General features: G+C 46.8%; 1 protein-coding gene and 1 pseudogene across 1 annotated transcript in view; both read right to left on the reverse strand.

The window, feature by feature from the left end:
* Window positions 1-11,814, reverse strand: part of LOC147635716 (uncharacterized) — a 71,416-nt gene that overhangs the window by 41,600 nt on the left and 18,002 nt on the right. Inside the window, exon 2 of the mRNA XM_086803118.1 lies at window positions 6,706-7,017. Within this exon, the coding sequence (XP_086659244.1) occupies window positions 6,706-7,017 (312 nt within the window). The remainder of the gene's footprint in view (window positions 1-6,705; window positions 7,018-11,814) is intronic.
* On the reverse strand, window positions 7,024-11,753 carry LOC147635717 (uncharacterized; annotated as a pseudogene).

Here is an 11,814-nt window from a genome sequence, read left to right on the forward strand (position 1 = left end):
ACGCATGTTCCAGACATTTACGGCATCCTCAAATCGGATGTATGACATATTGTACCCAGACTATGGGACTGGATGGAGTTAGGAGTAGATAACATATCATACTTGTATCACCCCTTCAGCATATAGAGATGCATTAGTAGCCCTAGTACTCCATCCACACCCTCTCGTTTGTACACCACCATTGAGTCCCCTATGGTCGTGTTGTCATACTTGTACATTTTATTCTCACTCCACATTTTCCTCTTGATGACTGGAGGAACATCATTGTACTACTTGTTTGTCTCATAGGCCAATTTTGGCCTTTTGCAGACGTTAATATATCTTTCTTTCTTTCTAGTGGGCTTTCTCCTTTGCAGAGGGGGTCTTTGGTGTTGCAAGCTTTGGTGGCACTCTCTTGGTACCTGTGGAGGACACTTCCACTTTAGAGTTTGTGCATATTTCTTGAGATTGAGCCCAAGCTTTTGTGATGGCTACACCGACTTCTCTTCATATGTCTGCTGAGTCTGGAAAGTTGGATGGTTCCAACTACACCCTATGGAAGGTGAAGGTGAAATCGGCCTTGCGTGGCGTGGATCTTTGGGATTGGCTTGTTGCACCGGCCAATGCCTCCCCTCCCACCCTTGCTTCCGGTCGTGCGACTCAGGCACAGATTGATATTTGGCAGTCGAATGATCGGCGCGTTTTCTCCTTTCTGATGTTGAACTGTTAGGATTCTATTCTCTCATATGCGTATAGCAGATGCTGCACATGAAGTTTGGAAGGCTTTTGCAGATCTCTATGAGATTAAGTCTCCGGGTCGGATTTTGGCGTTGGAAAAGCAACTTATGAACTTATCGGTTTCTGCCTTTCCATCTTTATCGGCTTTCATCTCCAAGATGAAAGATCTCCAGGACGAGCTTGCTGTTTGTGGCAAGGACGTCTCTACAGAGAACATGGCTATTCGGCTTCTCTCCAAGCTTCCCGAGAGGTTTGATGCATACTTTCAGTCTCTTGTTTCTTCTCCTTGTCTTGTTCCAGTTACTTGGGAGGAAGTTATCCCCTCCATGATGCAGATTGAGTCCCGCTTTGAGGAGCGGACTGGCACCTCTGGTGGCCTTGATGGAGCTTTGGTAGCACGAGATAAAGGGAAGAATCAGCAAAAAAGGGAAAGGGGGTTCTGACAAGAACTCCAAGGATTCCGACAAGGATAAATACAACAACAAATCTTCAAAGAATAAGGACATTGAATGTCATTATTGTGGCAAGAAGGGTCACAAGTCACCCCAATGTCACAAGAAGAAGCATGATGAAGCAGCAAAGAACTCTTCCTCTACGGCAATGTCTCAACCCAAGAAGGATGATGGCATCCTTCTCTTAGCAGGTACTTGGCGTATACTTGCTCTTGTGACTTCTCAATCATGGTCTTGGATTGTTGATAGCGGTGCTACTGCTCATATGACACCCCATTGAGATTGGTTCAAGGACTTCCCTGCCAAATCAGGCGAGATCACTCTGGGTGATTCTTCTTCTGTGCTAGTGCATGGACATGGCACTATACCCATCTTCCGCTCTTCCGAGGACAAGAGGTACTTCTCTGACGTTCTATATATTCCAAATTTGGCTTTTAACCTTTTGTCAGTGAGTGCTCTTACAGCTCAGGATGTGGAGGTGATCTTTTCTCGTTATGAGATTACCATTCATGATAAAGCGACTGGTAGCATCTGTCACCAATTCGCCGACCATTTGGTCCATCTCCAAATTTGTGTCTTGTTCATTTGAGGCCAGGCCGGTGTCTCATGTGAAGGGGCTAGTATTTTTGCATAACATGGACGGGAGCCAGACTGGTGCCAACCGTGTGTTAGCATGATGGTGTCGTATGGACGGGAGCCAGATTGGTGCCACCCGTGTGTGACCTAGACTGTGTTCTATCCATGGGATTGTCACGCCATGGAAGAGCCAGTATTTGTGCCGTGTCTTGCCTCTATGGGACTGTCACTCCATAGGGAGGCTCATGCCTGGATCTGTGTCTTACCTATGGGATTGTCACTCCATAGGAAGACCGGGATTTATGTTTTCTGTCCTGCCATCAATGTGCCCGACATGCCTACAGATGCCTGGCATCCAGTTGCAAACCAGATACACAGCACATCTGACATCATTCCAGAGGGAGACTCACAGCGCGGACTGGCACTGCTTCATGTGCAGGACAGTGCACACCTGACCTTGGACTCATGTGCAGGACAATGCACACCTGACCTCGGACGACTAAGATGGATCCCTGGCTGACTCGTCCCGGACTGGGCTCACATGGGACCAGTTCACCATCCCAGGTCCTGCACCTTCTGTACAGAATGTCTACGCGGCATCCAAGTGCGGGATGCACGTGACACCATATGGGGTTGTTGAGAGACCTTAAAAATCTAGCGAGGTAGACTGATAGTGTACATTTGGTTGGTAGGATGAGAGAATCTTGCTACATCACTTGGAGATCCTTGGTATAGGTAGACAATTAGATTCTCAAGTTATGTCTCTTCTTTGGTGTGACAATCAGAGTTGCATCGCCGTTGCCAAGAACCCTGAGTTTCATGCTCGTACGAAACACATTGAGATTCAGTATCACTATGTTCGTGAACGGGTTCTTGCTGGAGATTTGCATTTGGAGTATTGTCCTTCCACGGAGAATGCTACAGATTTGTTCACCAAGCCGGTTTCTCAGGCTTCCTTGGCTCCTCATCTTCAAATTCTCAGAGTTTGTTCAGCATCTAGTGCTAAGAGGGGGTGTTAGCACATTCATCCCCAGTTTCTGCTCATTTATGGTGCCCATTTGGTCCCTTTTGCATGGCCCTTGCTTGTGGGTTGGCCGCCCCTTTTTTATGTATTTTTTTGGGATTTTTCCCAGCCTTTCTGGCATTTTCCAGTCGGCCAGTCCAATAGCTCCAGTTGGCCTGTTTTGCAGCTCCAGTTGGCCAGCTCACCTCAACTATAAATAGGAGGTGCTGGCCTCTCATTGTTCATTCAATCTCGTACATATTTGCTCCCTCACTTATGAGACTTGTACTGTCTCTTGCTTGGGACTATTTTGCTTCAGTATATTCAGCATAGTTTGCTCCATATCTCTCTCTCTCTGGCACTCTCTGTTCAGCACATTCTAGTGCCCCTTTGCTTCCGCTCTGTGTACTCTTTCATGTTCCTCCCTTCATCCTTGTACCATGGTTGTCGGGCTGAGCATCTAGGGGCTTCATACCCCACAACACCCACTTAGGGGCTTTATACCCCATGGATACCCTCATTCTGGCACCACCGGGATACCTAATGCTGAAGAACCACTTGGCAGCATTTTCCTGTCAAGACCAAAAACAGCCCCCTTTGTACTGTGCCTTTCCAAATCTGCACTAATTCAGCACCTCTAGGACTTCCACCAAACTCTGATACCAATTTAACATGCCGAAGAACTGCCTGTATTAAGAACTGTGCAAAACACAAAGATAAACGGAGAGAAGAAAGAGAGATGTTGCTGAAACAGTGTTTCTCATATATATGTCAAGACGTACATAAATCCTATCCAATCATGGCCTCCAAAAGGTAACATCTATGCCTATGACCTGTCCCAGCTATGAGGGATCAGATGAATACACAATGAACTGCACTTGTCTATTTATAGGCTCATGCAACTGCCCCTACGTCTACCCGACTGCTGTCGGCCAGGGTCCTTGAACAACAAAACACCAAAAATCCCATAAGTAGGCTGGTCGATGCCTAAAAAGGTTCCTAATCCTAACTAAAATAGGAGAGTTAAGTATGTCCACATCCATGCATGTGACATGTAGCACACGGCCTTTGCTACTATACGGCACTGATGGCGTGGCGACACCCTGTAAAGCGGCAATGGTGTTCTCCTCTTCCTCCGCTTGCTTGGACCATTACTTAATGGAAAGGTCAGATTTCAGTCTACTCCTCATGCTGGACCTTCAAGTGTGCAATCTCCTCTTTTAGTTCAAGGACCTCTTTGTCATGGTTCATATTGTTGTGTTATTTGGAATCGCACTGTTTTGTCTGCCATAGCATTTCTAGAGTTTGAAGACCAAGGTCAAAGGGGACCACATGAGAGCCACCAGGCAAGGGAGGATTTGAAAAAGGAAAAGCTAGAAATCTTAAAAAAAGTGAGTGCCATTACTAATGTTAAGTTACTGTTGAGAAATGAGACGCCCTCTATGCATTTTGTGAACTATCGGGGTGTTGAACTGTGACATGTAAAAACATGCCCTCTGAGATGAGGGTTTTCATACTGAGAGCACTTACAGCTTATAGATCATTTATATATGACATGCCCTCAATAGAGGATCAGATGATGAGACTAAATCTGGCCTAGCCTTTATATAGGCCCCAAAAAGCACCATGAACTGACCGACTGCTGTCGGCCAGCAGCAAAGACAAATCCATAAATCAAATGCTGGCCGCCGACACCCTTCAAAGGCTGTTGTAAATCTGGCCGACCTGATCCTTGCCCAAATGAATGTCTTATGAGCCCTGCTAGTGCCGTAATCTACTATTTATCTGCTGCCTAATCAAGGATTAGCCTTGGAAAGCCAGCCACATCCATGTGTGCACACGACATCCTCTCCTACTAAACGTGATGACCGGATTCCATCCTTTGACCTTGGATGATCATCCCTTTGTCTCCTCATGGACTCCCAAGCTTGTCTTCCTTCCTTCCTTTTCAATGAAAACCTTGCCATGTCTCTGACTCCACTCCATATCTCGTGTTGAGACCTGTGCAAATGTTCCACTTTGTTCATGCCATGTCCCTGAACACTACAATGGTCTACTCCCCAAGGTTGATCATGGCATTCTTGCTCCATCCCCTTGAAACCGTTTTCCCGAGAGCCTTCCTTCGTATGCCCCAAATGGCATCCGACCCTCAGGGCTGCCATTCCCTTGGGTTTTGCTGACACTAACCAGGCCCATGGGATTCATACCTTGGCTGTGTTACTCTCCTTGGACCTGTGCACCTTCCTGTGACATGTAACACGCGGAAGCTCTGGGAGTCTTCTTTTAGCCCTAAACACTACTGGCAACCTGCTGATGCAAAACGCAAATATAGAGAGAGAGAGATGTGCTGGAAAATTCAGTATATTTCATATAGTACAAAAAGGTACTTGTCTACAGCCACAGGCTGCCTTGAAGAAAAGGTGATAACACCCAAAATTCTGTCCCCCTATGGGACTCCTAATGACCCAATCCCTAGAGGATTGAATGAATCTTTCAAGGAGCCTCTTGTGCTATTTATAGTTCTTTTGACTTTATGGAGAACTGGCTGACTGCTGGTCGGCCAGTTGATTGGACAAATAAATCATGTTTTGATGCACATGTAGTCCCTTTGCCATATCCTGATGCGTATCAGCCACCATGCTCTCTGGTACAGCCGACAGAGCCTGTGTCCAACCAACAGTACCCCCTTTCCAAGCAGCCGACAGCATCCTCTTCTTGTTTTCCCCAAGCCTTGCTCCACACTGCCCAAAGCAACTGTGCTCCAATCTCTGATCCTATCTGGTTCATAGTCTTTATCTGGCTGCCTCTTCTGGATCAGCATCTGAAGATTGTCCATGGCATTGATCATGCACATGACATGACACCTTCAACACTTAGCTTTGCTGAGCTTGAAGCTCTGATACCAATGTCGCATGCGCGGAAGCTCTATGTACCCTAAGTATGCTGAATAGGAACCTTGATGCAAAACACCAACAAAGACAGAGAGAAGAGAGAGATATTTTCAGTGTATTCATATGATACAAAAAGATGTATGTTCTATACAAATCTGTGGCCTTTGGCATTCCCAAAGGGTAACCTAAGGCCTATCTATGACCTGCCCTCAAGAGAGGATCCAATGATGAAACTAAATCTGGCCTAGGTTCCAAAAAACACTATGAACTGGCCAATTGCTGTCGGTCAGCAGCAAAGACAAATCCATAAATCAAATGCTGGCCGACACCCTTCAAAGGCTGCTGTAAATCTGGCCAACCTGATCCTTGCCCAAATGGATGTCTTCTGAGCCCTGTTAATGCCCTAATATACTATTTATCTGCTTCCTGATCAAGGATTAGCCTTGGAAAACCAACCATGTCCATGTGTGCACATGACACTAGTGCTGGTCACACACAAGTATAAAAGATCCATGCACTCTCAATCATACAATGTTTTCAGGCAGGTGACAGGAATGAATAAGAACATCCAAGTTTATGTATGTATTTAATTGCGAATGTAGTAATGAAAGGCAAAAAGTCTAAAAGTTAAGGGGATTGCTATATCCATTGCAAAAATTATGTGGCAAATGAGATGCTATCTTCATGGATCTTGAACTACCTAGGGGCAAAGTGTTTAGGTAGTAGTTGATTGAGTGACAAAAAAGGCTCCCAAATTATTTACGGAGGGTCAATTTAGACTTTATGGGCTACCAGACGGTAATTTAGTGACCTAATGACAGTTAATAAACTTGAGAGTCGATTTTCAAGTGTTCTCTTTCAAAGGTTGGAGCTACACATGAGCATCATTGAGCACCCACAAACATGTAATCGATGGAGTGGGATAGTCAGATCTTTGACAACATACTTTGCGGCATTTGTAATAACAAATAAATTTCAGCCAAGGTTCACCGTAGGCTGTAGCAACAAGACTAGCGACAAAAAAGGGCCTCCAAACAAACAAATTTTCAAAGCTGAACAAACTTACAGTTGAAGAAGGCTTCTTCTCAGATTGCTGCTTCTTTTTCTCAGGCTTATTGTTTCCTTTGATCTTTATTCTCTTGGACATAAAAGCGTCAAAGCCAAATGGACCCGACACCCCGAGTGCTGATAGGCTGATTGCAGCTGCTGACGCAGCCAAAGGATGGAACTTCACACTCCTAGCTTCAGACTCCACATCATTACCAGCCATCTGAGTCTGCCGGGATAATGGAACCACACCAGTGCGGCCATGAAACAGCTTGAAAGCCAACTCAAAGTTAGGACCATCCTCAAATATAGGGCCGTGATTTCCTTTCACCTGTAAATCAAGTCAATCCAGGTAAGACTAATGAATGCCAATACTCATAAATATTTATACATCATGCATAATGCTAGAAACAGGAAATTTGACGTTGTCGAGTGCTGCCATGCAAAATCTGTCAAAGTGAAGAAAGGTAAACTAACTAGTTGCTGATAAAGGGAATGTTCTTGTTACCCACATGCCTGGTCAAGAAGGCACCAATCTGGTGCAAGATTCAGTGCTTGGCTGCTATTTTTCATCCTGTATGTATGTATTTATATAAATTAGTTATGTTCATTCAGCACCTTTTTGAGATGTGGAACTAATATATCATCAAATTTATAATTTTGTTCAAAGAGAAGGTGGGATGTGAGTTCCCAATAGCGAGAAAGAGAGAGAGAAAGAAAGAAAGAAAGAAAGAAAGATATTTAACGTCTGCAAAAGGCCAAAATCGGCCTATGAGACAAACAAGTAGTACAATGATGTTCCTCCAGTCATCAAGAGGAAAATGTGGAGTGAGAATAAAATGTACAAGTATGACAACACGACCATAGGGGACTCAATGGTGGTGTACAAACGAGAGGGTGTGGATGGAGTACTAGGGCTACTAATGCGTCTCTATATGCTGAAGGGGTGATACAAGTATGATATGTTATCTACTCCTAACTCCATCCAGTCCCATAGTCTGGGTACAATATGTCATACATCCGATCTGAGGATGCCGTAAATGTCTGGAACATGCATCCTGGATCACAGCGAAAATGTGCCAGCTGCTCCTCGACCTCCTACTGGTGTCGAGACCGGATGGCCGCGATCTCTCTGTGGTGTAGCCGTGGTGTCTGGTAGCCGGCTAGTCTGGGTCGTCGCCTAGCTCGAATCTCCTCCGCTCGCTAAGATGTCACTCCCAATGTGTGTGGCTGGGCTACTGGTGCCAATCTCTGGAAGAAGTCAGTCAACTGGGACTGTCTTCCTCCGCTATGATGTGCGGGTGTCTGAAGTAAGATCTCCCTGCGTCTCTGTAGTGCTAGTAGTAGTCTGCCTAGCTGTCTCTGGTCCGATCTCTCCCAGATCTGTCTAAGAGATGTGGTCCCTCTAAAAACCTCAGGATAGCATGCCCTGATCTCCTGCAAAGCACCACACTTGCAAACAAAATGCTCCTCTGTCTCTACCCCCGTCTGGCATAATCTGCAAATGCGCTCTGCTCGAGGGATGCGTGCTGCTCTCCCAGTCTCGATCTCTAGTTGGTGTGATGAGACCCTTAGTCGCCCAATGGCTACTCTGGCTCCATGTGATAAGTGGACCTCCAAGTATCGTGGTCGCTGGATGAAGCCGTCTGTGGAGGTGCTGAAGAAGTGGTCTCTGTAGTGGAGCATCTTCGTCGGGAGTGGCTGACTGGGAGATAGTCAAGTCTCCTGTATGTGGCCCTGCCAAATGTCATGTCTCATGACTCTGTTCCTCTCTGTCTGAGAGAGGCGTCTGTGTGGTGCAGCTAGGTCATACTGTAAGGGTGGTAATCTGTCAATATCAATCCTGTGTGATGATATCCATTGTACCACCTAGGAGTACCACGACCAGGTATGTCCCTCCTCAGCAAGCTGTCTGGATGCCTCAAAAGCAGCCCGAGATACCCGATTTAGTGGGAGCTCCCGCATCCTGTGTATAAAAGATATAGTCTGGAACATGGCCTCTACTAACATAGGTGGTACAACAAACTCCGCTCGAAGGATATCATGTGGTACTGAAGGTTTGCTGCGGATCATCCGTGAGAGCATCAAAATCTGAGGGCGCTCTATCTGTGTCCATGAGGATGTAGCCAAACCTGGTGCCCATACTGTTGCTGCATACATCAATGCTAGAGTAACTAGTGTATCAAATAGCCACCCCTTAGTATGGGGCTCCTGGAAGTGTGCCTGGTGACACTGGCGTTCCAAAATTGCTAGTGCTGCGTACCCTCGTGTCACTCTGTCTCTGGCTGCCTGTGCCATAGAGAATCTCCCTGATGAGCTGGTAAATGTGACCCCAAGGTATACATATGAGCCCACCACCTCTACCTGTCCCCAGGCTCGTGTAAGGATAGTCTGGCATCTGACTGCTACTACTGATGTATGAAAGACCATAACCTTGGTTTTCCCAAGGTTCACTGTGAGTCCTCGCTCCGCACAGAAAGTATCCAGAGCCCTTAGATGCCTTTGTAGCCCTATCCGAGTATCCGACACAAGAATGATATGATCAGCATATAATAGAATGTGTACAATCGTACCTGAGATGTCAATCCCAGAGCCTCCTCCGTGTATGATGTAGTCTGCTACCTCGTCGATGTATAAGCCAAAGAGTGTCGGGGAGAGAGGGCAGCCCTGCTTCACACCAATGGTGCTGGCAATCATACTGATAGTCCCCCTGGGCATCTAACTCATCCATACACTTGCTCATATAATCTGTAAATCCCCCACATCATGTCGAGGGGTATGCCCAGTGTCTGTAAGCGGTGGAAGAGGCGCTCTCTCAGGACTATGTCGAAGGCTTTGCGGAAGTCCACAAAACAGCAATAGAGTCTCTGTCTCCGTGCCCGAGTTTGGTCAATCAGGCATCTCAGGGTGAAAATGTGATCAATAGTAGAGAAGGCTCGCCGAAAACCTGCCTGACCAGGGACACGAAGCCCCTCCCTCTCAGCGTGTGTGCTCAATTCTGCCTCCAGGATAGCTCCATAGACTTTGGCCAAGGTATGACCAATCATGATAGTCCTGTAATTACCAGGGTCCAACATGTCCCTAGCTTTGTGGATCGGTACAATAGTGTGCATCGTCCACTCAGCCGGGAAACCTTCTACCAGAGCCCTGTTAAAGACGTAAGCGATAAACGGAGAGAGTGTGTCAGTTGCATAAATGAAATGCTCACCTTGTAAGTCCTGTAATTACCAGGGTCCAACATGTCCCTAGCTTTGTGGATCGGTACAATAGTGTGCATCGTCCACTCAGCCGGGAAACCTTCTACCAGAGCCCTGTTAAAGACGTAAGCGATAAACGGAGAGAGTGTGTCAGTTGCATAAATGAAATGCTCACCTTGTAAGCCGGTGTGATCCTCAGCTCTCCCATGTTGGAATCTATGTATAGCTCGAGATACCATATCGGTAGTAAAGAAAACCGATGAGGTCGGTGGAGTCTCGGTGGGGCGAGGGATGAGTGGCTGGTGCGGAACATCATAAAGCCCTTCTGCATAACTCTGCCAGCGTTGAGGATCAGTAATCGGGGTGGGGGGGCGTGGCTCTTTGAGTCGTCGCCAAGCAGTGTGGCTGCATCTTTGCTCATGAGCATGTGGTAGATGTCCCAGTATTGAGCCTCATATGTGTGTCGCTTACGGCATGTAAGAGACCGCATCTGTCTACTGGCCTACTACTGTGTTATTTCCCCTTTCGCTATCTGGGCTCGGAGATGTCGATGAAGCTCTCTGCACTCATTATCATACCATCTATTCTGGGGCATGTCCCTGGATCTAGGTGGCTTCCCTGTCTGGAGATGGTGTGGAAAGCTGTGGCTAGCTGCTATGTGCAGTATGTGTGAAAGCTGGGCCATCAGTACATCGATGGGTGCTGTAGGGTCCATACCAAAGAGGCCATCATGTACTTTTGAATCATAAACGTCTCAAGCTCCCGGGTAAAGTGGAAGATGGTACGAGATGCCTGAGTGGTCGGGGGTGGCAGATCAAGAGAGCTCCTAAGAGAAAAAGCCAAATAAGTATGGTCCGCACCAATGGGGCATGTAGGGAGGATAGTGAAAGAGTCTATCAGGTCTGTGCTCTCCCGCGAGCTCAATATGTAGTCCACAGTGCTGCTGCCTCTTGATGATGGGAAACATGTGAGTCTTCCCGATTCTGGCCATTGTGACATCCCATTATAAATAACGAGATGGTGTCTAGCTCCCAGGTCCAGAAGGTGTTGCCCATAACCTATACTGTCTGGCCCACTGTCCTCTGACATCCTCGTGGTCCCTGCATCTACATCGTCTAGTGCCTGTAGGATGAGGGGATCTGTGAAGTCGAATGATTCACACTGTCGATTCTGTGTGCATGCATTGAAGTCCCTCATCAGGAGAACCTCCCCCATGGTCGAATAGTGTAGGATATCTGCGGATAGAGTGGCGTATGGAGACTCACTAGGAAGGGCCCCTCTCTCGCCTCCTCCAATCTGGTCCTCCATGTGACCTGTGTTGAATCTCGACCCCTTCGACAAGAAGAAGCATATTGCCAAGTAAACTGTTCTCACCTCTGAGAGCTGTAGGCTAATCCACATGTAGCGTGCCTCTGGGTCTCTCGACACCACCCTGATACGCTGGTGTAGTGCTCGTCTGAATAGTATAGCGATCCCACCTGAGCCTCTAGAAGTGCCCTGTCACATCCCTTGTCTATACACTGATTCCCACTGGTACCCTGCTACCCGTGGTAGGCCTCTCTCTGGGCTTTCATGTGTCTCTGTCAGAAACATGATGTCCCGATTCTCCATAACCTCCTCTAGTCTGCCTAGATGTGTCCATAGAGCCCCATTGCAGTCATAGTAGCCAGGAGTTTCATAAAAAAGGTTTTTTAAACGCATTTCGAAACGTTTCATGGTGAAGCCCAGAAGTATGAAACGGCAAGGGTCCCCGGGGGGGGGGGACACATGTTACCTTGATCTCATAGGCTCAAATAAATTAGCACAACTTAATAATTTACGATTTACAACTTACAAGTAACCAAATGGCAAAAGGAGTCACGACCAAAGAGTGGCAATCCATAAAATGAGAAATGTCACATGATACATCATAAATGTCACATGCCACATGG

Source organism: Cibotium barometz, chromosome 9, assembly GCF_041138505.1.
Source record: "Cibotium barometz isolate CiBa-2024 chromosome 9, ASM4113850v1, whole genome shotgun sequence".
Classification (NCBI taxonomy): Eukaryota; Viridiplantae; Streptophyta; class Polypodiopsida; order Cyatheales; family Cibotiaceae; genus Cibotium; species Cibotium barometz.